Source organism: Epinephelus fuscoguttatus, linkage group LG14, assembly GCF_011397635.1.
Source record: "Epinephelus fuscoguttatus linkage group LG14, E.fuscoguttatus.final_Chr_v1".
Lineage (NCBI taxonomy): Eukaryota > Metazoa > Chordata > Actinopteri > Perciformes > Serranidae > Epinephelus > Epinephelus fuscoguttatus.
In genome coordinates this window covers 36650055-36677780 of record NC_064765.1, presented here as the reverse complement: position 1 = coordinate 36677780, position 27726 = coordinate 36650055, and the positions used below count along the sequence as shown (strand labels likewise).

General features: G+C 40.0%; 1 protein-coding gene across 1 annotated transcript in view; it reads right to left on the bottom strand.

The window, feature by feature from the left end:
- Positions 1–17416, bottom strand: part of rragd (ras-related GTP binding D) — an 89324-nt gene extending 71908 nt beyond the window's left edge. Inside the window, exons 1-3 of the mRNA XM_049596310.1 lie at positions 17133–17416; positions 5560–5855; positions 833–1032 (exon numbers count right to left, since the gene is read on the bottom strand). Coding sequence (XP_049452267.1) covers positions 833–1032; positions 5560–5855; positions 17133–17256 — 620 coding nt within the window. The 5' untranslated portion in view covers positions 17257–17416. The remainder of the gene's footprint in view (positions 1–832; positions 1033–5559; positions 5856–17132) is intronic.
- Between the last annotated feature and the right edge of the window lie 10310 nt (positions 17417–27726).

The following is a 27726-nucleotide window of genomic DNA, read 5'->3' as shown; positions in this document are numbered from 1 at the left end:
TACGATTGTAACATTAAATTTAATTGAATCGACATAGCAACATGTGCCTAATGTTACTGTAACACTAATTAAAACAGACATTTGACTGTATGTTGTCACTTAACTGTTACCTGTCCAGGAGAAGAAGAGCTAGCTCCGAGTTAAATTGTAGCCCCTTTATCAACACAGAGAGAGGGTGTGTGACGTCATGCTATACTCCAGATGAAATTACACCTCTAGTTCTTCACATAGCAATTTTTTGATTCCTTCAATCTAGAAATGATGAATTTCCGCTTATTGCCCCTGTCCAAGCTTATATAGGTCTTAAGGTCTAGAACATGTCAAATTTAGGTCCAATTATTCAGTTTGTCATGTGAAAATATTAAAAAACACTTAATCGACTGAAGATTTCTGACTCAACATACAATCTTAAAATTTGCTTGTATTTAGGGATGCACAATATTGGATTTTTGCCGATATCTGATATGGTGATATTTAACAACTTAATTTGGCCGATAACCAATACTGATATTGATATATCTACATTTTTTCCCACCTAATTTTATTGCTCATCAAGTCTCTAATGTAGTGGATTTGACATCAGTTATAAATGCATGCTCTTATTGTGATGGCCCACCAGCAGATGGAGACATGAAATTCAGTACTTTTCAATGTATGTAATATTCATTCATTGTGCAAAATAAGAAAATGCATGTTGGACAATTGTGATAGCTCATTTTAAAGCCAATATTGGCCGATGTGCCGATAATATTGTGCATCCCGACTTGTATTACAGTGTTTATTCAATCTATTGTGAAACCAAAAACAGTCCAAAGTTGCTAGTGAAGCCCACCTCAGGTGTATTCGCTCCAGGCCAGCATCTGCAAGGTCATCATTGGCTCGTTTGTGAATGTCCCTCTGCTTCTCGATCTTATGGTCATCTGACAGGCCATCCACTTTGTGAATGAACACCTCGAAATTAATTTCTGGGTTGACTTCATAGGCCCTGGTCACTGTGAGATGCAGCCTACTCAGAGCCTCCACATAGTCATCCTGTGATGAGGAAGACAAAAGATTCATACAACAATAGCATCCACTGTCAGTTTTCGGTTTGACCTACAAAAGTTTTCTTGGGTTCTTGTGTCAGTGATATGTTTGAGGTCATTTAGAAACAGTGTCTGCATTACAAACTCAACTGTCCATCATAGAGAACTGGCGAGTTGATTTTAACAATTTGGAATTCAAGTTAACAAGGACATTTTTTGCACTGCCTGAGAAATGGGTTTTAAGATTTTATCAACACCAGTAAAGATATTGAAACTGCTTATTGTATGCTTTTTTTAATGTATGCTTCTTCTTGATTTTAATGGGGGAAAAATGAATAACTATTTGCACCAGTGCTCAATGTCCCTGTTATTTATTGATCATGGTATCTTGTTAAAATAATTAACTGCTTTTTTGCAGAAACTTTGATGAGAAGATTGATATCAATCAATCAATCAATCAATTTTATTTATAAAGCCCAATATCACAAATCACAATTTGCCTCACAGGGCTTTACAGCATACGACATCCCTCTGTCCTTAGGACCCTCACAGCTGATAAGGAAAAACTCCCCAAAAAACCCTTTAACGGGGAAAAAACGGTAGAAACCTCAGGAAGAGCAACTGAGGAGGGATCCCTCTTCCAGGACGGACAGACGTGCAATAGATGTTGTACAGAACAGATCAGCGTAATAAATTAACAGTAATCCACATGACACAATGAGACAGAGAGAGAGAGAGAGAGAGAGAGAGAGAGAGAGAGATGCAGGTAATGACAGTAGCTTACAACAACATTATTGAAAGTAATAATATTATAGTTATAGTTCTGGCTACTGTGGTACAATATGTTGAAAGTATGTATTAATATCTGGCAGTATACATGTGTGACAATATAATAATAATAACATGTGTATAATAACAGTAGAAGTATAACTAATGACTAATGATGGCAGCAGCAGCAGGAGGCATCTGGCAGGACCACGGCAGCAGCACAAACACACACTTCACGCTGTCCAGGCACCGCTGCGATATGAGTTAATCTGAGAGATAGTAGAGCGCAAAGGCTCCGGAGAAGAAGCCGAGTTAGTGAGATGCAGTAATAGAATACGAGAGAGAGAGAGAGAGAGAGAGAGAGAGAGAGAGAGAGAGAGAGAGAGAGAAAGAGAGAAGGTGCCCGGTGTATTATAGGGGGGTCCTCCGGCAGACTAGGCCTAAGTCAGCCTAACTAGGGGCTGGTACAGGGCAAGCCTGAGCCAGCCCTAACTATAAGCTTTATCAAAGAGGAAAGTCTTAAGTCTAGTCTTAAATGTGGAGACAGTGTCTGCCTCCTGGACCGTAACAGGAAGATGATTCCACAGGAGAGGAGCCTGATAGCTGAAGGCTCTGGCTCCTGATCTACTTTTGGAGACTATAGGGACCACGAGTAACCCTGCGTTCTCAGAGTGCAGCGTTCTGGTGGGATAATATGGCACTATGAGCTCTCTAAGATATGACAGAGCTTGACCATTTAGAGCTTTATAAGTTAACAGTAGGATTTTAAATTCAATTCTGGATTTTACAGGGAGCCAGTGCAGAGAAGCTAAAACAGGAGAAATATGATGTCGTTTCTTAGTTCCTGTTAGTACACGTGCTGCTGCATTCTGAACTAGCTGGAGAGTTTTTAAGGACTTACTAGAGCTACCTGATAATAGAGAGTTACAGTAATCCAGCCTAGAGGTAACAAAAGCGTGGACCAATGTTTCTGCATCTTTTCGGGTCAGGATAGGCCTAATTTTCGTAAATATTACGCAGATGAAAAAATGCAGTCCGTGAGGTTTATTTTAAATGAGAATTAAAACACAAATCTTGATCAAATGTTACTCCGAGGTTTCTTACGGTAGTGCTAGAGGCCAGAGCAATGCCATCTAGAGAAACTATGTCATCAGATGAAGAGTCTCTGAGTTGTTTGGGGCCAAGAACAATAACTTCAGTTTTGTCTGAATTTAACATCAGGAAATTGGTGCTCAAGTTTTTATGTCTTTAAGGCAGTTATGGAGTTTAGTTAATTGATTACTTTCTTCTGGCTTCATCAATAAATACAACTGAGTATCATCCGCATAACAATGGAAATTTACAGAGTGATTTCTAATGATGTTGCCTAAAGGAAGCATATATAGAGTAAATAGGATTGGTCCGAGCACAGAACCTTGCAGAACTCCAAAACAAACTTTGGTACGTAAGGATGATTCATTATGAACGTGAGCAAACTGAAAACGATCAGATAAATAAGATTTAAACCAGCTTAGTGCAGAACCTTTTAGGCCAATTAAGTGATCCAGTCTCTGCAGTAGAATTTGATGGTCAATTGTGTCAAACGCCGCACTAAGATCTAATAAAACAAGTACAGAGACAAGTCCTTTGTCTGAAGCAATCAGAAGGTCATTTGTAATTTTAACTAGTGCTGTCTCAGTGCTATGATGCACTCTAAATCCTGACTGAAATTCCTCAAATAAATTATTATCATGGAGAAAATCACACAGCTGGTCTGCGACTACTTTCTCAAGGATCTCTGACATAAAGGGAAGATTAGATATTGGTCTATAGTTGGCTAACACCTCTGGATCCAGGGTGGGCTTTTTTAGTAGAGGTTTAATTACAGCTATCTTAAAAGACTGTGGTACATAGCCTGTTAATAAGGATATATTGATCATATCTAACATATGAGTGTTAACTAAAGGAAAGACCTCCTTAAGTAGCCTAGTTGGGATGGGGTATAAGAGACACGTTGATGATTTAGATGAAGAAATCGCTGCGGTCAATTCTTGAAGACAAATTGGGGAGAAGCAATCTAAATATATATTAGGTCTTACAGCTGTGTTTGAGGTTAGATAGGTACTATCTGAGGACAGGAGGTCATGAATTTTGCCTCTAATAGTTAGAATTTTGTCATTAAAAAAGTTCATAAAATCATTACTGCTAAGGGCTAAAGGAATACAAGGCTCAATAGAGCTCTGACTCTCAGTCAGCCTGGCTACAGTGCTGAAAAGAAACCTGGGGTTATTGTTGTTTTCTTCTATTAATGCTGAGTAATAGTTTGCTCTGGCATTGCGGAGGCCCCTCTTGTAAGTTTTGAGACTGTCTGCCCAGATTAAACGAGATTCTTCCAGTTTGGTTAATTGCCAATTCCTTTCAAATTTTCGCGATATTTGTTTTAACTTACGGGTTTGAGAGTTATACCAAGGAGCGAACTTTCTTTGCTTTTTTAACTTCTTTTTAAGAGGAGCTACAGAGTCGAGTGTTGTTCGCAGCGAGCCTACAGCACTATCGACAAAATGATCAAAGTCGGTACAGGATAAACATCTAGTATAGTAACTGTTGCTGAGTGGCGTGTAACTGAGTAAAAAGAAATCAAAAGTAATCAGATAATGATCCGATAGCGAGGGATTCTGTGGAAAGACTTGATACCACTCTTATATCTCTTATCTCTTATCTTATCTTAGTAGTCCAATTAAATTTGAGACCACAGTCTACAGTCAGGAGACAGTTAGCATACCATAAATACTGAGAACGGGTGGAAACAGCCTGCCTGGCTCTGTACAAAGTTTAAAAAAATTACCTACCACTAATGCATTCACTCACTAATGAACATGTAATATTTTGTTCGTTAAATCTATTTAAAAATAAAACTGTGTGATTTTTAGGAGGTTATGTGACAGATTTTTCCTGGAGTCTATGTCCTGGTCACTATACCAGAAAAGACTCAAGGAAGTGACAGAGCCTGGCCAAAACATAATAACTGCAACTGCAACTTGTCACTTTTTTGTGCACATCAGCACTGGCTGTCAGCTCAAGCATAGAAAGACAGGCAGGTGAGAGTGGCAACACTGCTGATTCAATGCTTTTCAAACTAGAAAAGTGCACTCAGTAGAGTGCAGATCCCTACAGAGCGGCCTGGAGCTGATCATGGCCACCCTCGACAATGCAACACAGTGCAGCTGTGCCTGGGGGAATTGTCCCTTCCAGCCACCTTACAGTCAAGATGACAGTATAGGTAACAAAACTGTGGATTTTTCCTTTTAGTTTTTCTATGTATGTCAGCTTAAAGTCATCATAACATATTGGGTATTGAGTTAATCTGCAGACGCCCTGGCTCAAAATGGGACAAAACTTTTCTATGGATGTCAGTTTTTGAGCCACAAAAAAGGCCAAAATGCAGCTGCAACAGACTAGGTGAGTTTGGTCACTTGCAGCCCCAACCAACTGGTTAGGAGGAGTGAGGAGTCAGCAGTCAATACTGGCACTAAAACTGGTTTTCAACACTTGTGAATCACTGCAACCATGAGAGGTCCGCGAGCATACACTCATAAATGTGCACATAAAATGAGGCTAACACACACACACACACACACACACACACACACACACACACAACCAAACTTATGATACCTTCTGGCCTCATGGTGGAAACACAGCAGTATCAAAAATAGAATAATAGTAATGGTAATTTTAGGGTAACATTAAAAAGGACAGATTTTTTTCTTAAGGTTTGTGGGCTGACCTGTGAGTCGATGACAAAGATTAGCGCTCCGGTGCCTCTGAAGATCATTTCATAGTCAAAGGTGGGGTCAAAGAAGTCGATCTGGCCAGGGAAGTCCCAGATCTGGAAGCTGACAAAGGAGCTGTTGGAGACGTCCTCTCTGCAAATCTTATTGGTGCTCTCCAGGAACAGGGTCTCATTGGGAGACATTTTGTGGAAAACCACCTTCTGGATAGAGGACTTTCCACTCCTCCGTAGGCCCATCAACAGGATACGAGGTTTGACCTCTCCATTCAGAGAATCACTGAAGCCCAACACTACACAACAGCACAGGAACAGAGACACTAAAAGAGGTTAGTAAACATATGTTAGGCAACCACCTATAACAACACAAGTTTAAACAGTCCCGGCTGAGCCAGGACCACAAGTTTCATCATGATACGATATTTGTTGATATTACAGCTTCAACCACAGCATAGTTTTGATTTGATTCAATTCAGCAGCCTGTCAGTAAATATCCTCATTGTCTTTCTCTTGGCTGCTGTGCTCACCATTATCTGCCTGGCACTAAGCTGTTTGCATAAATGATACTGGATCATTGATTACTAAATCGATATATTGATCCAGAGTGATGAATGGTTACACCCTTAGTCAATACACAGATCCTACTTGCCAGAGGATGGTGATATTCCCTCAAAATAATATCATGATACTGCAGAGTAATGCTGTGATAACAATATTCATTACAATGTGATTAAATACCAGCAAATATTTTATTATGTGATGCATGCATATGAAACACATAGTACTGTCTAGCAGAGTAGTGATGTCTCCAAATCTCATAAATAATGCTGTTCAGGTTTTTGAGTAAAGATTAGGATGTTGGTTTAAATGTTTAAAGGGCTCTATGCAAAATTCAGAGCCTATGAGTTGTCTGGACACGGATTTAAACATGAAGGTGGCTGAGCCAGCGACAAACAGCTAGCTAGGGCTGTCCCAAATGCTTTGGAAGATTCAAAGCTTCTACTGTTGCCGTGGTAATCAGTTTTCAAATCAGTATTTGAATGCTTCATTTCATGTTTTTTATGTGTTTAAAAGGCATCATCCCAAAAATCAGGATAAAATAAACATTGGCATAGGCCAATGTCACAGTGCACACTTTTGACCTGCATTGCATGCCATTCTCTCACTTCACTCAGTAAATTTGCACTCACCCTTCCTCTGCACCTCACCTACCTGCCAGCCTATCACCTGTCCACACATCTCCCACTCCTGCCGGTCCACCACAACCACCTCATCAAGCAAACTATGCTCACCTGTAACTCATTACTCCCTGCCACTATAAATACCCCAGCTTCAGACCGCCTTTGCCTTCCGCCTTTGTGTGTGTGTGTCACGGAATCAACTGTTCTTTGCCACTGGTTGCTCAGCCTTTCGCCAGAGCAACCCTGCCTACGGCTGGCTCCACACAGGTATGTTGGCTTCCTTTGTGTGTTCTTCTGGTTCCGGAATCCCTGCTAGACTGACATCACCTTCTTTCTGCTCTCTCACAGTACCGTACAGTACCGCGGTCCATGCCTAGAGCCCTGGAATACGTTTCTCAGAAGGCTCCAAACTAGAAAAATCACTCTTCCAGTTGTTTCACCTGTCTGCTCACTCTGTTTTTATAAACATGTGCAAACTTGTTTTTATGGGGTATGCAGGTAATTTATTGGATGTCATTATTGCAGATTTTGTAGCCATTTTTGTTGCCATAAAAAACAAGACAAATCCTGAAGTCCAACTGTTTTGTCCTAGTCTCTCATTAGACTCATTATTACAATAATAGCAAAATGTATGAATAATGACTGCAAGTTTCTTTGAGATAATTCTTCATGAAGTTTTTAAGTCCAAAAAATGGTATTTGGGTCAGCCCCACAGCTAACGGTGCTAACTCCATGAAAAGCACTCAACAATGACAACAGAGCTAACAGTATTGGAACCAGAGGGTGGGCGCAACGCCTTCACAACTACACCTTCCCAATATCAGTGGTAATTGCTGTATGAGTGCAGTGCAAAGCAGTTGGGATGAGCCAGCCAGTGGGATAAACACCTGCACAAATATGCACGTGCAGCTGGACCAGCTTACCACAACAAACCAAAGAGAAGCTTGACTACCAACACACACAAAGATAGTGTGCTTCATTCTTTGCTCAGAATTCCAGTACTCCACTATATCTTTACATAACAAATAGTGGTTTCTGCTATATTAATGTCCTTAATTTTTCAAAAGGTACTTTTAAGGTCAAGAGTTTAACACAGACCAGCAGGATATTTGAATATCTGAGCAGCAGAGAAATAAGTGGCACTTGCCTCGCACTCTGTACCACTGCAGGTACCCTTAAGGCTCCTAACCTCCAGTGGAGCTCCTTAATAGCCAAAAGATCTGACTTTGGTTGTAACTGGGCAGCTTTTAGGTTAAATGTGTGTTATTGTGTGAATGTTGAGCAGGGGGCTGGTAAAAAACAAAAGAGTACCCAAGCAAACATTTAAATATGCAGTTTATTATTTAAAACTTTTGTTTAGAAATTAACATGTGGCTCTTAAAATTTTAAATGCAGTATTAATGACTCCAAACAATATAACAGAAAACTAACTAGTGTACCAAAATACTATTTCACTCTATAATACTATTTCACTGCTCAGAAAGCAGTGTGAATATTAGAGAATTGTGGGTAAGAATGGAATGTATATAAGTTTCCTATCTGTTCAGACAAATGCACAGTAAGACAAATGTCTGTGAGCGCCACATTCTTGCTTTGACGTTGTGACCCTGATTGCTCCGTGTTGAGGAATGTGGAGTCCATTCTAACAAAAAGTCTTTCTACTGTAAAAGACTGGGGAGGCCACATACTCTGTAAGCCATCAAATGATGAACCTTTAGTCAGTGTACAGTGAGTCAATAGCACAGTGTTTGGTAAAACAACAGCTCCCATTGTTTCTCAACTCCAGCTGACTCCTTGTACAAATGCACTGGTCTAATTTCATATTCCAGGCATAAGAACTGCAGAGAGAGAGAGAGTTTGCAACTGTTTATGTACCCATATAATAACCAGAATTACCTCATTTTTAAAGTTAGATTTGCCTCAGCGCTCTGGTCAAGTTACAGTTTACATCCATGTCTGTGAAAACATGGATGCTTCACACACATCTCCCCCCCAACAGCACAGAAGATCTATACAATGTTTCAAGGTGACACCTAAGATTTGTGTCACCAATTAAGTATCTGATCAAATGTCTCCCCCTCTGTTCCTGAGATATGACATTAAATAATGGCAAGAAAAGCCTTTAATGCAGAACATCATGATGTCACAATGAGGTTGATCTTTGACCTTTTGGATATACAATGTCATCACTTCATTATATCTTATTAGACATTTGTGTGAGGTTTTGTCATAATTAGCATAAAAATTACTGAGTTACGGCCAAAACAATATTTTGTGAGGTCACACTGATTTGACCTTTGACCTTGGGCCTCAGAATTCCAATCAGTTCTAGTCCTAATTCTTCGGTCCAAGTGGATGTTTGTGTCAGATCTAAAGAAATTCCCTCATGGTGTTCTTGAGATATCGTGTTCACAAAAATGAGACATAAGATCACAGTGACCTTTACCTTTTGACTACCAAAATCCAATCAGTTCATTGTTGAGTCCAAGTCAGCATTTGTGCCAAATTTGAAGAAATTCTTTCAAGATGTTCTTGAGATATTGCGCTCATGGGAACAAGATGGATACAAGGTCACAGTAACCTTGATGTTTGACCCTTGACCACCAAAATCTAATCAGTTCATCCTTGAGTCCAAGTAAATGTTTAAATGCCAATTCTGAAGATGGGGCAGCAGTAGCTCAGTCCACAGGGACTTGGCTTGGGAACCGGAGAGTCACTGGTCAAGTCCCCGCCTGGACCAAAATATGGAGCATGGACTGGTAGCTGGAGAGGTGCCAGTTCACCTCCTGGGCACTGCCAAGGTGCTCTTGGGCAAGGAACTGAGTGAGTGAATTAAGGTTTATAGTGTGCAGCGTCCAGTGAAATCTCAGCCTGACCTGACATCCAACAGCCGTAGTGAAGCTGTTGGGGATAAGGGCCCTATTAGGGGTGGCATTAAGGTAGTGCAGGGTATATGCAGGAATCCTGAGGTTAATTTCAACACCTTTTTAAGACTTTTTAAGACCTTCCAAACAAACCTTAAGACCTCATCGCCACTTCAAGCAGCAACACACCTTTAACTTACTAAACAGTTGTAGTTTGCAATTAAATCTATGGAGCACAAACATACAACAGAACTCATAAGATGAGAAGGAATAAAGCTTGAAAGAATAAATTAAACCAAAGGCAGGTTTATTACAATTAGGGCTGTCAACGAATATTCTAAATTCAAATTTAAATTCAAATTTGAAAAAACAGTGGACCTTCGAATGTGAAAACTGATATTCGCGGCGCAGCCGGTGTGGATGACACAATCGGTTAACATGGGCACCTAAAGGAAACTGGCTTCGCTTCTCGGCGCTTTGAGGCTATTCGCAGTGCTCCCGCGGGTGGTGTGGCCTGACGGAGGGCGAGCGAGAGGTCCGCAGTCGTTTATAACGTAATGTTATAGATAATTGTTTCATGTGTTTTAATGTGTAGGTATGTAAATGTTTTCAAAGACATTTATGTTCAAATAAAAATACCTACAAGTAGTTATGTTTCCTTTAATTAATACATACAAGTATGTTTCCTTGTATTAGTTTGCCCTCTTGTGGACATAATACGAAAAAAAAAAAAATCGAATGGTTCAAACCTATGAGTTATTTTTAGAAGGAATATTCGAACGTCATTTTTGAGCAATTTTGACAGCCCTAATTACAATACACCTTAGGTCATAACAAGAAACACAGCTGTACAGCTCAACATCAGCTATTCAAGGCCAACTTGCTGAAACAACAACCTTACGGCTAGCCCCTTGTATGTGAGATTTAGGGCTGACCCAAAAAATTCAAAGCTTCAAAGCTTCGTTCGATGGCACGGGATTCGATCGTGAAAAAAAATTAAAAAAATAAAAAACAATGAATATTCTGCCTTTTTTTTCTCCCGTTTTTTGGGGGGACCTTGAATGCAACACTAATCATGCCGTCCGTTTACGGTTGTTTTTTTCCCCTCTTTAGCCATATGTAAACTCAAAGAACGAGAAGCAATGTCTGTTAGGCATATAAGATTTCATGTTCTAGTTCCAGTTTGTGTTTTTAATTGATTGTTTTTGGTTGGTTGACAAATAAAGGCCGGCCCCATTAGGCCGAGTAAAGAAGTCATCTGGTCTGGTTGTTGCATGAATTGCCTAAAAAAGTTTCACAATAAATCAGAACAGAGATATTATTATTGCCACGGGTTATTTGAAACGGACAAAGGTATTCTTTACTGGTGAATTAAGGGAGAATAGCTATCATGTAATTAAAAATGAAAACATCTCTGACAAGGAAATAATGAATAGAGACCTATTATCCTGCTTGAACACAGACGACTAAATTCTTTCAACTATGTGACTCAAAATAATGATAAAATAGATTTTGATGATGATGATGATGATGATGTAAAATAATATGCTGATGGTGACATTTTCCACCGGTCCACTGTGCTCTGAGTCTGGTGTCAGTGACACATGCTGCTCTGAGTTGTGCATCTGTCTGCTTGCGCTGCAGTGCACCGAGGATTTTAATTTTTAGTGTTAAATGAAAAAGTAAATACTACTTATCAGCAACCAGAAGTATTTTTTCATTTGTGAATATTTTTATCTTAATTCTAGGGTTGCAAGAAACTACCTTTTTGCCATAATTTTTAAGTTATTAACTTTTTTGGACTTTTTTTTCTGCTCAGCACCCCCCTGATGGCAGTCCGAGTGTGCCACTGTTTGTGTATCACTGTTTGTAATAGTCGCGAGGAGGAAAATAAATTATATCATTATATCATTGATACTTTTTGTCAAAGCTTGAATGCCAAGAAAATTTAATACTTAATAAAATCGTGATTAAGACTTTTTAATACTTTTTAATGGCCTTAATTTTCCAACATTTGATTTATCAACTTTTAATACTTTTTAAGACCCCGTGGACACCCTGTAGTGGCATCAAACCACCAACCTACTTCCCTAACCTTCAGTCCACTGACACATTCATTCATTCAGGAAGACACAGTTCATCAATCAAGATTCTGCACTCATGCCATAATCACATTCTGAGCAGCAAGTGAATCTCTGCTTACATGCATCATTTGGTGTAGTAATACATATCCTGGCTGGTGCTGTAACCCAAGTCAGCACCAATGTCCGTGCACAGTGCCACTGACTTCCTGGAAAATGTCTCACTCTACTCAAAAATATACAGATACATCACCAGTCATCTAAAATTACAAAACATTACTAGGGTAGCTGTTCAGCTTTTCCAGGCAACATTATATAACAAACCATTTTCAGCTTACTCTGCTGCCATTAACTGCCACAGGTTGGTCTCGTCCAGAGTAAAACTTATTGGAAATGCTGCTGCCTCTAGACAAAGTAGCCAAAAATATTTGACTAAGTGTGCTATGTATTACCCTGAAATAACATATTTTAAACGTAACAAGTAATCAGTCATCACTCAGGGTATTAAGGGACAGAAGCAGAGACACTTCTGATTGCCTTTACCCTGACGAGGTAAATGCGTCATATGTTCAGTGAACATGTAGCAGCATGTAGCAGCAGTGTCAGACCTTAGAAATTTGGGATACAACTGCTTTGATAAATCCAATAGAATGTGAAAAATGAGAATTACTGTGCTAAAAATGTTCCTACTTTATGTGAGTATTGATCAGTTTTGAGCACAGGATCTCACTCAGACTCCAACAAGTCTAAAACAGTAGCTATATGTAACATGAGATAAAGACCAACTATCAAGTTGTCCATTCAGAAGACAATCAATGAACCATGTCAGGGGTTACCATCTCTCCCATATAAATCCACCTGTTGTCACTTGGCCTGAGTATCAGCTGCCCCCTTAACAACATGATGCAAAGTCCCAGAGTCAATTTCAACTTTGTCAGTCAGATCACTGCACTTTGGTTTTAGCTGTATTATTAGTACTGCAGGGTAACAGCCTGGCAAGATAACGGCTACAAACCTACTCCAGTCTTAATTTAAGTCTTATCCCGCACCATGCCTTCCTAGTATGGTGTGAATAAAGCAGCTTTGGGTTACACTTTACAGCAAGTAGTAAAAAGGCTCTTAAAGTACATTCCTACTATATATAATCTATGGAACTTTTTTTTTTTTTTCAAAAAGTTCTCAAAGCATTGTCAACTGTTTCTTTCTTTAATGTACCTTAGCATTTAATGTAGACAATCTTCTGTCTAGAGTGTTGATACCTAGGCTGTAATTATAATATACAACTCCAATTCCAAAAGAATAGGGACACTGTGTAAAACATAATTAAAAACATTATGCGATAATTTGCAAATCTTTTTTGACCTATACGCAATTGATTACAGTACACAGACAAGATATCTAATGTTCAAACTGATACATGTTATTGTGTTTTGTAAATATAAAAAAAAAAAGTTTGTAACATTTCACAGATAAACAAATTGATTGGTAATAGATTAAAGCAGTGGTTCCCTACTGGTGGGTCACAGTCCAAAAGTGGGTCACGGGTCCATTCTGCATGGACCGCATGTGACTCGCAAACATGTCAAGTCTGTAAAAAACACACTTTATTTTTACATACAGAGAATTTCCGGGGCAGAGCTTTTATTCTGAAGTGCTGCTTCCTGCTGTAGAGCGAGTGACTAGCAGACAGCTACTTGAGAGAGACAGCAAACTAGTTCAAAGACAAGGCCAAATGCAAGTATAATGCTAAATGTATTAAACTGTGTCGACCTTGAACTAATGACTAAGGGGAAATCTAGACCCTGAGGCTGAATCAGTTGGGAACCACTGTATTAAAGTATCATGACTCATTATTAAAGAAACATTTTTGAAAGGCTGTTTACAAGCAAGGATGGTCACTTTGTGAAAAACTGTGTGGGCAAATAGGCCTAGTCCTACAGAAAAACTGTGTCTGTAAATAGTCCAGCAGTTTAAGAATGTTCCTCAGTACACAACTGAAAAGAATTTAGTGATTTCACCCTCTACTGTCCATATCATCAAAAGATTCAGAGAATCTGGAGGAATCTCTGCACGTAAGGGGCAAGGCTGAAACCAACATTGAATGCCCTTGACGTTTGATCTCTCAGACATCAGACTTTTGACCCCTCAGCCTGCGCTGCATTAAAAACCAACATGACTGTATAAAGGATATCACGACATGGACTTGAGAACACTGTCAGTTATCACAGTTAATCACTGCATCTACAAATGCAAGTTAAGATTCTACCATGCAAAGTGAAAGCCATATATAAACAACATCCAGAAACCACCAATTTCTCTGGGCCCAAGCTCATCTGAGATGGACTGACACAAAGTGAAAAGTGTGCCTCCAGTTTTGAGAAACAGGCTGGAGTTCCATGCGAACGCTAAGCAATCTACTGCTGTGGAGGGGTCAGCAATAAAATGTATTCAAGCCACCTAAAAAAGTCCCACCTAAATGAGCCAATATCAGTTTAAGTGTACGCTATATTGAGAGTATTTTCACTGCTTTACCTTATTGTCAGACAGTGACTTCCAGCAGTAAAATTAAGCCGTTATATGACTCTCTTTACAGCCAGACTCCATTGAGAAAACCATTAATTTAACATTGCTGAACACAGGAGCTGCCGCTCCTCTCTGCTGCCTCAATCATTTAGTTAGTTCGTGTTATTGTGTGACTTTGGCATTTAAAAGGGCCAGTTTGGATTCACCAAAGTCACACAATGATACAAATTAACTAACCAATCGAAGCAGTGGTAGACGAGTAGCTCCCTTGTTTAGCAAGCTAAAATTGCTGTTTTTGTCAATGGAGTCTGGCGGCTCTGACATAGCTGGGAAACTATGGCCATTGATGTCTTCTCCACTGAAACAGGCTGTCTGACATTAAGGTAAAGCAGTGAAAATACTCTCAATATAGCATACACTTAAACTCATACTGACTTATTTCAGGTGGGACTTTTTGAGGTGGCTTTTTTGTGACTCCTCCACAGCATTATGTTGCTTAGCTTCCATGTCAGACTCCAGCCTGCTTCTCCAAACTGGGGGCATGCTAACTGACATCTACTGTATGTAATATACTGTCTATGGATAAATACCTCATACAACCCTACTGAAAAAAATTCCGAACTATGCCTTTAAACTGCTGGTGTTAAAGGGATAGTGCACCCAAAAATGAAAATTCAGAATGTGAAAATTTTTTTTTAAAAAAAAATAGTGTTGAAATCAGCAGGAGGAGAGCTAGTTAATGTTTCCGCTAAGCAGCTAGTGGCTGCAACCAACAGCTCACAGAGGTTGATTTACCTTGTGAAGCATTCAAACTCTATTCAGTAAAAATGAGTATTGGACGAAGGCAGGGTTTTCCCTGCATAGAAAATATTTTGGTGGCCACCAAAGCCGTTTTAGCCCTCCGCCAATGGAAAATCCCCTCCGCTAAAGAGGGGTGTGGGAGCAAGGAAGGGAGGGAAAAAAAAACCCCTCAAATCTCAGTGCAACCACTCATAGTTCCATCACCATGGTTCGGACCAATAATGAGAGCCTGGTGATGCGCAGTAGACCAATAATAATCGAGTTCTTTGATTCATCAAAGATCAGAGTAATGTGTTGAGCCCCTTCGCGTGAACTCAGAACGCAGGTGCTGGTGCACTCACTGCCAGCCTGGTGACAAGTGAGATCCCAAGCGAGATCATGTTTTGGTCCTGAGGTAAGATTCAAATCAAATTAATCTAATTTTGATTTCTATGTATGACTGGGTATAGCTAATGTGTATACAGTATTAGAAAGCAGTGGCGACATGTCTGACTTTTCTTGCTGACCATCGTCAGCAGGAGTGACTAGCAAACACTACAGCTAACTAGCTGGTTATGGTTAGCTAGCTAGGTAGCTTGCTAGCTTTAACCGCAATTCATTGTCCAGAGGGATATACTTAAAGAATCAGAGATGGCAGCTTCATCACACCCCAGTCAGATGAGATGGCAGCTTCATCACACCCCAGTCAGATGAGAGAGGAGCAGGTGAGAGAGGAGCAGGGGTCCGGGGACTGACAGGGCAGCTGATTCTCAAGGAGCAGTGTGATCAAGCTTAGTAGTTTCTGGTTTAGGAAGAATGTACTGTATTATTTGGACCTCTCTCGTCTAATAGAGAAGTTATGGCATCGCTTAATACATTTGCATGATCTGTAAATGTATACCCCCAAAATTTTGCGGCACAGACTTTACCACCATAACCCCTTTCTGAGCCAGGGAAAACCCTGCAGGCTGTGTAACATTAGCCTACTGTAGCATAGCCTCTGAAACATTAACGTTATCTTCTTTGTACATTTCCACTTACTAGTAACGTTAAGTTAACGCTAAGTTACTGTCTAACGTTAGCACTGTAACCTTATTCTAAAACTCATCAGTCATCACTGACTCCGGTTGAGTTTTAAAACTCCAGGGTTGCGTTTTGACTGTCTTGGTTGTAACGTTACACTCGCTCTCCTCTTCCATGTATCTAACGCGCAGGCCTTTGGAGGGAGGTGGAGTTGCAGGAGGAGGGGGATGGGACTTTGGAGGGAAGCGGGAGTTGTGGATGTTCAATTTTTTTCTAAGTGCTATGTGAAATGCAAGAAAGGTAAGAGTAGCTTTAATTTGTACATTTTATTATCATTCTACAATGTCATACATTATCTTATAGTTTATACTCCTGAGCAGGTCAGTTTGTAATTCTTTCTAATTAATGAACTATGTGATTATCATATGGCATGTACAACATGTTACTGAAAGCAGATTATTATTTTATTATTTTTATCTCATTCATTATTGTTAGCTTGGTTGTTTATTTGGGGGGGGGGGGTGCACCAGGGGGAGGCTGCCTAAAGCACTAACATTAAATGTGTTAAGACCACCACTACTAATATTAAAATCCATAAATACAAACACAAGTGAGCTAACGATTTTTGGCCCCAAACAAAATCCCATATAGCTACCAAACTGAAAAATAAGCATCTGTTCACAAGATGTAACGTTATGTCAACTGTCACAAGAGTTTAAAACTCAAACATCATAAAGTAACGTTAGCAGATCTACATGTATTTAAGCTTTAACTCTGTACGAAACCTGATTAAAAGTAGTTGATATACTGATGTTAATGTTGTCAGATAACGTAACGTCAGTCAGTCTCTACCATGAAGCCCTCAAACAGTTCAGTTACCAGCTGACGCAGAGGGAAATATTATGTGAGGCAGAAAGGCAGAAAGGTTACCAGCAGAGTTATTACACAGCGCTGGGCACCAGCTTCAGTTAGCTAACCGAAGGACGGGCTAGCTAAAGTTCAGGGCAGTAACGTTACATTCCTCTGAGGCGTTTCACAGCCGAAGTAAAGGAGTGCGGCTCGCCCCCTCTCTCTCTGCCTGTACGTGACCTTCCTCAGCAGCACATATATCCGCCTACCTCCGTCCTCACAGCCCTGCTCGGCGTCTGAAAACGCCTCCAGCTCGTCTTCGTCGTCGTAATATTCCAAAGCTGTGTCGTCCTCATCGTCCCCTCTCGGCGCTGAAGCCCTCTCGCTCGTCATGCTGACTTCTACTCCTGTCGCTTTGTTTTTGCTTTGGGTTTAAGCCGCTGTTGGTGTCCAACTTTCCCACATTGTCACCTGATATGTTAGAGCCATGCTGGTGAACTTTCACCTCCGCTGCCTCCAGTCCGACACGCTGCAGCCGGGTGGATGGGACCGAATCAAGTGGGCTGCCAAGTCCAGGGCCGTAAACATAGACAGTGCAGGGGCAGTTGATGTGCCCCATGATGTGGGGGGCCCATAGAGAGAGTGGGCCCTCCAAAAATGCACTGAGCAGAGAATGCACCCATATGAGTGATTGCCACACACACACACACACACACACACACACACACACACACACACATACATATATATATATGTATGTATAAGGAAATTCATTTCCTATTACAGATGTTTTCTTCATCAAATTTGGCCATGAAATCCCAGACTTTCTCACCCTCCCAAAGGAGAGACTAATTAAAACCCTCCTAGGAGAAGCAGCAGTATAATAGAACTGGCAGGAGAATATGTTACTGAATGTCACAGAGCAAGACATTTCAGTGTAAGATACATAAAATGTAAGATTTAATGTTTTATACCATTTTCTTGTTCTTGTTATGTATTAAACAAATTGTATTGTTTTGTAAACATTTTCTATAAGGCCTTGGCAGAATTGTTAATTTTACAGTCATGCCAATAAAGTAAATTGAATTGAAAAAAATTAAATTGAGAGAGACAGAGAGACTTTTTTTTTTTTTTTTTTTGCTTTTACAGCAACTTTTATTTACACCATTACACAGAAATTTAGAAACAGGTTGAGGAGCCACTGGTCGGAGAAGTGGAGGAGCTGCTGGTCGGAGAAGTGGAGGAACCGTTACACGTCCCATAATCTTTTTGCAGAACTCACTGCAGAAGCCAATATGTGAGTTGTCCAAGTAGATTGCCTACAGATTTCCTCTTTTGCCATTTCCAACGTAGCCTGTGCAAAATAAAAGTAAAAGATCCCCCCAAAAAAAGAATGTTATATGGATGCTGCAGGTCTTCACTGCTTCATGTTTTAGTTTTGTTTTTTGTTTTTGTTTTTTTTTTATGAGCAACTACTGAAAGTCATGTTTCCAAGTATTGTATACATACCAGGTTTGCAATTTCTGTAGACCTCTCTAAACTACAAACAGGTCTCAGTGGTGTACATGGTGTAAAATTCCTCCTTGTATCCTGCTGAAAAGTTACACCATGTACTAACGCCTGTGTATAAAAATTAAAAAATTAAAAGCATTAAAAACTACGCTCTAAGCTTCCTTACATAAACAGACCTCAAAGGGTGTACCACAATTAGAATCATTACTTCTTCAACTTACTGTCAAAATGTGCTCGTCTCCTGAACCAATCCGTGTCAACCACCTCTCGAAACTGCCTGCACACCAGGGCCAATGTGAGGAGAGCTCCATTGCCTTCCTGCAAGACCACCTCAAGGAGGATTTGTTCCAGTACAGGCACTGGCAGATGCAGGATATCCTTCAACTGAGGTATCACAGAATGTTAAAAATAATTTGTTTAGCATTTCAATTTACCCATGTGGTAACTGTGCTCAGTGCCACAATACATGGAAAACGAACACCTTTACACACCCCAGGACAGGGAAATCTTTTCCAGTAAGAGGAGTTATCACATGCAATACCAAAAATGTTGTATATATGCTGAAATGCACCTGTGATAAAATTTATATTGGTAAAACTATTCGCCCTCTGAAACAAAGGATTAGTGAACACAAAAGTTCAATAAGACGAAATGATATTAATTACCCTGTTGCCCGCCATTTTAATAACCACTCCCATCCTATCTCCTCCCTCAGGTTCCAGGGAATAGAACAGGTTACTCTTCAGAGAGGGGGTGATGTTGACAGGCGACTATGTCAGAGAGAGCTGTATTGGATTCACACCTTAGAAACTTTGCAACCACTGGGTCTCAATGAGGATTTTGAAATGAGTGTTGTACTTTAATTCAATCACAATAGACTTTAGGCTACACTATGCTCTATGATGGTCATTACCTGATGTTTGCATAAAAATGGTCACTTCTTTCTATTGTGTTGTTACAATTTACCCTTGTAAATTATTATTTTGAGGTACTGATGTATTGATGTATTGATGAAATGATGTATTTATGTTTCTTGTTTTCAGTAGACCCTGTCTAAGGCTGTATTTGATGTAGGACTACAAGTCTCTTAGCTGGACTACAATCCCCATGATATCCTTGTAGCCTCAGCCATGTTAACACAGGTGTCTGGCATTATGCAATCAAGTGAAGGGATGGCCAGAACCCTTTATCTACAGCCACATTCACTCGGTGTGCATGCCTGAAGAAGGTCACAGACCGAAAGCTTGCAGAAATAAATTGATGATTGCACAGAGTTGTGAGTGTGCGGTTGCTGTTTTTGTTTTTTCAAGTGTCTTAGCTCAGCTCCAGCACCTCTAAGAAGAATCTTGCCCACGGATGAGCGGTGGCTTTTTTCATTTTAGCATTTCAATTTAAAAAACACATCAAGACAGAGAGAGATGCACAGCAACAACAATAATCATAATAATATCAAAAACACATGATTCAGTTTTTCATAGTAATGTTTATAAAGTGTATTTGTCTACCTGATTATCCATACATAATATTGAGGGGAACCCCTCTGTCACCCTCTTCCTCACCCTTAGCATGCTGAAAAACAAACAGGATAGGCCTACAATATCTACTTTAAGATTATTTATTCACACTTAAAATTAAATTTTTTTAATTTACACTCAATACACAAGTATTTTTTATTAAAAATACTTGTGTATTGAGTGAATTATCTTATATTTTCCTCACAATGATTTTTTAATGTAGAAGCATACTGCTGTGCTGTCTCTGTCTAGTTAGCACATGGTGTGTGTCTGGCTAGCACAGAGTATGTGTCTTATTTCCTACCTTCTAGAAGGGCTAGAAACATCCACCTTGTTGAAACGGTTGGAAGGTAAGCTAACCGCTAGTTTTTAAATCTCGCAGATCCGTTGTGGATTGACCGAGATACAAATACAAATGTTAACACTAATGTAACACTGCATATCACAACGTGCTGGCACGTTTTCTGACCTCAGAGACAAGGGGGCGGGCCCTCCACTTTGAGAACCACTGAGCTAGCAGGGGTGTGTGTAGCAAGCGAATGTTATGAGTCTTGCAAGTGTATGTTGTGTGTCTGACTAGTACATGGTGTTTGTTTAGCTAGTCTGATGGGGCTAGGAGAGACTGGGGACAGTTGCAACACTAGCTTGGGGACGGTTGCAACACTAGCTTGGGGACAGTTGCAACAAGTCCCAAGCTGTCAGCCATGACAGAACACCATGTGCTAGCTAAACACACTGATTTTAACAAATGCTAACCATGTGACTTAGAAGTCAACTAAACAACGATTCAAACTAACTATGTTGTGATTAATTCATGCAAACAGTCAGGACAGTATGACAAAAATACACCACATGAAAAAATGTACTTTCATACCTCAAAAACATGTTTTTTCCAATAAATCCATAAGATGATGCTGAATGTATCTTCTGTCCTGCTGGTGGGAGGGAGGATCCAACTGAGCATGTGCAGTATCAGTGTCATCAATCTAGCATGTTTCTGATTGGAGGAATAAGACTTGTTGCAACCGTCCCCAGTCTCCCCTACATTCTATTGCCAGAATATTTGGCAGATTTGTGGCTTGTAAAAAAAATGGGTCCAATATTTTATTCTGTGTCTTTGAGGCGAAAGAATTGGTCCTAATCGGTATTCACGTTCACTTTTCGCATTAACGGATAACTTCGGTATTTTTCAACCTGGGCCCTATTTCCCCATGTGTATGTGTGTGTATGATTCATAGGTACAACTCGTTCTAAAATTGGTTCAGTACTGAGGGAGGCGGATGCAGCCGGCAGCCGCGAGGTAGATATGGGGGCAAATGCGTCCCGTATAAGTTTGCACATTAAAAGTGGGGTTTTTTTCGCCACTGACCGGTTCAGATCGCCAGTGTTATCTCTGTAAATAGCATACTAAACGTTTCCCTTAGCCTTCACTTGGTCTGGGGTGTGACGTCATCTCACGAGAGATTTGCTTGTTGCCGGAAGAAAACCATGCTGAGCGCCGCTCCGAGCAGCGCTGGTTGTCCCGGAGTACAGCTGAGAGTTTTACTGCATCAATTGAAAACAATGGTTCGTGTTTCTGCTTATCCGAATTGCAAGAGCAGGATGTCGCGCAACACCCCTTACAGCTTTCATAGGCTGCCTTTGTCGGATGGCAAGATGCTGAAGTTTTGGCTAGTTGTCAGGGCTCAACAATAAGGATTGCCCGATTGCCTGGGGCAAGTAAAACTCAAGGTCAGGCATGTAAACTAACAACTCACTTGCCCGATTGGGCAAGTTGCTAAAAATAGTAAAAGTTAATAACTAATTGATAAAATAAATGTATTTTAAAATGTGCTCCTTCGGCTCTGATGCAGCGGTCTCTCTGCCTGAAGTCACAGGCACACGCTGTGTAACAATGTCCTGCCCACAGCCCCCATTGATATTATTTTGCGCGACGAACGCTTCATATAAAAACATAACAACATACTATTTATGGTGTTATGTCATCTTGTCATGTCTCTACATGGTCACGCTTTAACAATTCTCCTCTGCTCTCTGTATCGCGCACGGCGGAGTTCCGCCACACACACAGGTGAGCACGCTAGAGCAGCTCGGGCCGCATTTTCCTGCCCAAACCTGACCCCGAGCCCGGTGCAGTTTGTCAGCTGACAAAGTTATTGTTATGGACACTGTGTAAATAACCAGCAACAGACTGCTGTTACGCACAGACAAGCACGCTGCTCGCACCACAGCTCAGCACAGCACTCGTGCTGAGCTTGTGTTACATTCAAGCTTTGTCACGTAAATAACAACTTCCAACACTTAAATAGGTCATAGCACAAAACAGCAGCATGTCAAGTGACTTTTTACTTTTATTATATTCAATAAAGTTGTATGTTCCTAAATCTTGAGACACCTCATATGTAAGCTAGACAGACATTTCACCTGCTCATTACTGTGCACACATGTACTGTATGTACTTAGTCCTAAAGAGCCCTTCTGGTGCCAGTAGATACATAGAAACATCCCAGCAGGCTGTGCTTTGCAAGCATGCAAAAAAGTTTCACGCATGTGAAAATTATTTTTCATGCGTGTGCTTCACCTCCGCTGCTACAACTCCATCCTAGGGGAAACACTACTGTGTGCGTTTTGTGCAACAGGTGGATGTGGTAGTCTACTGGTAGAGTAGAGAGAGAGCTAAGTAGCATTGAAGTACAGTAGAGCAGGGCAGAGAGATGGAAGCAAAAAAAATGAAACCTGGTGTTAATACAGCAGAACTGGAGAGAGGGGTGAAAAATAAATAGAGGTGGGCATGGCTCAAGTAGGGCGCAAAATTATAGACGGAGAATGATTGACAAATTTTTCACTTTAAGCCCTGACACTGTCATTTTTGTGTAGGAATTAAGCTACAATACATGACATATGTTGTTTTAATTAATAAATACAGTGTGAATAAAGATTACATAACATAAAAATAACTGCAGTCTTTGTTATTTGATAGCCGCTTAAATTAAACAGTTTTTATAGGGCAAGTAAAAACTGACTTCGGGCAAGTAGATCTCTGACCAACTTGCCCGACCGGGCAATTAAAAAAAAACCTTAGCGTTGAACCCTGGTTGTGCTACAAATGGATGCTAACACTCCTGTCGGGATGCATTTGTCCCCGTTACCGTTTTAGCTTGTTTCAAGGCTCCCGGTTGCATCTGCCCTCCTCAATATTGAACCAATTTTGGAACGAGTTGTATCTATGAATCATACGCACACATACACGTGGGGAAATAGGGCCCAGGTTGAAAAATACCTAAGTTATCCTTTAAATTGAATAGACTCAAGTCTGCCACTACTCTCCTAAAGGGGCAGTGGTGAAACCCACATGACACAGATGCAGGAAATGAATCTACAGTGGGACCTCTGGAAGTGGTGTAAGGTAGTTACCACTGGCCCCACTACACACTATTGTGACGGGCTCTAGTGCACACCAGTTACAAGTTATAAGACGCACACACACAAACACACCTCTGGCAACTGTTTATATAATGTTTATAATCTAATTTAGGAAGATTTCCTACTTTTCCTCTTGTTTATTCTCTCTTGTCTCTTTCTTTCTTAGTGCTGCTTTTCTGTTTAAAAGGCATGACTGTTCACTGGACAGATATGGCTTGTGTCATATTGTCTTTTCACATGATCAAGTAGAGACTTGACATTAGGCAACATCAACATACATGTTACCCAATAATCATCATTGCATACCTGTATATGACAAAAAATATCACAGAAATTATTCATTTAATTGAAAAGTTTTTATATATGTATTTTATTCATGGTTTTTCTAGTCCATGTACAATAAGCATATCATTTTTTTTATAGATTGCTATCGACTATTTTACCAAAGAAAAGGAAAAGAAAATCATGACGGAGATGGGTTTGCATATTTAAGGGCATTTCCTGGATCACCAACATCACAGCTATGGTGAAAAAGGCACAGCAGCGGCTGAACTTCTTGAGAGTTCTCAAGAAAAACAACTTGGAGAAGAAGCTGCTGCTGTCCTTCTACTGCTCCTCTGTGGAGAGCATCCTCATGTACTGTCTGTGTGTGTGTGGTGGGCTGGCTCCAAAGCAGCTGACAGGAAAACCCTCCAAAGAGTGATCAAAAATTAGTGGTTGCCTTCTGCCCACACTGGATGACATATCCAAATCCCACTGTCACAACAGGATCACATCCACAACAACAGACCCCTCACATCCAGCCCATCACCTGTTTGAACTGATGCCCTCCAGGCGGCCATAAGAACTGCCAACAAACACATGTTCCCAAACCCCAGGAACAAAGCTGGGCTGTGACTTGATTTTGAAGTCGTGGTTGCACAGGCAATTGCAACTTCCACCATGTGACCCACACTGGCCGAAAAAAGCATTTTTTTTATAATACAAAATCATTGGAATAGGTTGTATTTTGGTGACATCACAAATCCCAGAAATGGACCGTTTTATTAACAGAATGTGATCTTTTCTGGTTTTGTGTTGGGCTCTGAGGACTGCTAAAAAAACTGGTGACTCATTCTGTGTAGATATACAGAGGACTGCAGCTGCTGCCGCTGCTCACACTACACCTCCGTTATAGACACAGTGTAATATTCGGCACATTTGTGAGAGCAAATTTAACAGTCTGTATCCAACAAGTGTCGCAGAAGAACAAACAAAACAAATTAGACAACCTTCTACTGTCACTGTCAACATGTTTCATTAAACAGTCTTATCACATGCTCTGAATACAAATATCAAGAATATCTACCTGGAACCTGTAAAAGGGAACTGTGAAATTTGGATTTGCTTTGCTTTACATTGGCTTTATCAGACCACATTCTTCTGCTTATGTAGGAGGATAAGTTCAGACAGAGGTGAAAAATAGGTACAAATCACAAATCAGGCCTCCACTGAGATATTTGGTGAAAAAATATCTGTGCATTCAGTCTAATAAGGTATGTCAGCTTGAAATAAAGTGATGAAGTTAGACAGTTGTTATAATCCCAGTACACCACAAAGATAAAGGTAATACATTTGAAAGTGGCTTTAAACAAACAGATTTATTTCCCATTGTCAAATGGGTAACACTGCAGTAACACTGTTCTGTTAGTGCTACACTACACTTCACTTGAACTTGGGTCTGGAATTTGTCAACAGACCCGTACCTGCTTATCTTTAAAGCTTAAATGCTCAGGCATGCTCTGACTTGATCTGTCCTGATATGAGTGCATTCTGAATATTCTGGCTACAGGCTCACCAGGACATGTATATGAGTTGCACAGTGCAAAGTTGTTGAAATCGAAAGGGTTGGTGTTTTGGGAGAGACAACGTGCAGTACATACTATGTTTAATGGCAGTCTGTGTGCTGCTGCTGTGTTTTCTTAAGAATCTGTTTCACTTTTCATCTGTAGAATCACGTGACAATAAGGTTCTGTTCCTTCTCTGTAAAACAAATAAATGCCAAACTACCTTTGTCACTAAGTTTGTTATTAATATATTTATATTTTTTAAGGATTACAGTGGCATGCAAAAGTTCGGGGACCCCTGGACACCCATTTTGTTTACTGTGAATAGTTAAGTAGGTAGAAGATGAACTGATCTCCAAAAGGCATGAAGTTAAAGATGACACATTTTTTTCAAAAGCTGAAGCAAGATTGCTTTTTATTTCAATCTGTGACAGTTAAAAAAACAACAAAAAAGGAAAAGGGTCTTAAGCAAAAGTTTGGGCACCCTGCATGGTCAGTTCTTTGTAGCACCCCCTTTGGCAGCAATCACAGCTTATAAACGCTTTTTATAGCCTTGTTTGGGGGATTTTTACCTATTCTTCCTGCAAAAGGCTTCTAGTTCTGTGAGATTCTTGGGCTGTCTTGCATCCACTGCTCTGTTGAGGTCTATCCACATATTTTTCATAATGCTTAGGTATGAAGGTATTATTGGTGAAAAAGGTTTGAGCGATATACATGTCGCTGTCAAATTTTGTTTACTGTGAATAGCTAAGCAAGTAAAAGTTAAAACTCTTGGATTTATGTTTTATTGTTTTTTATTTTTGTAAAATCAGATAAAAAAAGGTCATTTTTTTTCTAATGAAACTATTTCAATACTTTCAAAAGTTATTTTGGTTTACTGACTGGCATACTGTTTTAGTTTAGGTTGTTCAGATTTTAGGGACATGAAGTATTTACTCCAAGAAATGACATTGCAAGAAAATACCACTGTAGGCATCATTTCTATTGCAGAGTTCGAAGGGTTAGAAAAGAAAAGTAGCTAAAAGAGATGTGGTGAGATTGTGGTGGCAATGTTGTCGTCATGTGACTGTGGTATAGTTATTTTACAACCTAACATTAGCTTTTTATTTCTGGCAATCTCATCTGCATTTCAAAAATCATAGAAATGGTGTTCAGTTGTGAAGATTATCTTGCTGACAAAACGTATAAGTATTATAAACGTTTCTTTGCCACAGAGCATATTTTCTGTAATAATCCAAACTCCAGTGGAAAATGTCCGATCTGGATTTTTGGTGGGGGAACTAGGACAACACTATGCTGGCCTACAGAAAAAAAGCATTGTCCCCGCACCACTCTTTACCTTTCACAATCAACACTTAACTTAATAATGGTAAGTTAAAGCAAAACACTTGTCAATGTGTAACGTCTAGAAGTTATAACCTTTACTGTCATATCCACATTTTTTATACCTCAAAAAGTGGGTAAGGCACAGCTGTTTAAACACTTTTGTCTATCTTTTTTTTCTCAGAATCACCAAAATGCCCCCATCTGTTGTTTTTTCTTAAAATCCACAAACTCTAACCATTTAGGATTATTTTTATTTTTTACTTATTTTTCTGTTAGTGCAGTTTTATTTAGGAAATGTAATTCATAGAAGAAAATCTTCCATCTTCAGGAGACTGTGAAGATCCACAGCCAAGTTCAAGTTAAGTATACTTGTGTGTCAAATCTATGTCGTATGCGGTGTAGGCCCTGCATAACCTGTGCCGTAGCCTACGCTGTAGTGTGACGTGCACCTTCCAAGAAATGTAACTACACTTTGCAGTGACACAGACATCTTGTCTATTTTTATAAGCTGAAAACTATTTCCCTCAGTGGAAATGAAGCTTTAATTTACTTTTATTTCACAGATAAGAGACAATCAACTGTGAAGACAATAAAGCCTCCACTAAATAGCATTTTAAGTCTTAATTTATACAATGTAAAATGCCATAGACTTGGGCTAATAAGGTTAGCATGATATATTTGTTTGGAAAATGTGTTTATTATAAGACAGTTGTTTTGTCAGTGAACCTTGTGTGCTATAATGGAGCCCAGTTTTGTAACATTGCCTTTATTAAATGTCGCTGTTGTTCCTGGCTTCATATGAGCACAGGAAATCTCCACTAGTGCTTATAACATTAGCATGTTGTATTTGTGGGGAAAATGTGTCCAGAAAAAGACAAGTGCTTTGTCCGTCAATCCTGTGAGTTATAATGAAGCTGATTTGTGCACTTGTGTTTGAAACAGTCACTATTAAGCCATGTTTAATGTGTAATTTGAATCAACTAAACGTTACAGCACTTCACAGAAACCCCCCTGGTGTGCTTTGGAGGTGTAACTGCAGAGCAACACAGACACACCACTGCACAGGTATAAATGGTCACAACAGAGTAGGCCATGAGCGTAGGACACAGCGTATGCTTTGCACAGAGCTGATGCACAAGTATAAATCTGCCTTTACAGTGTCAGGTGCTTCTTTAAAACAGCAACTGAGTGAGTAGGTGGAGCTTGAGCATATCATTGCCTAGATCAGGCAGTGTAAACTTGTTCAGCAAGTTCAGTGGGGC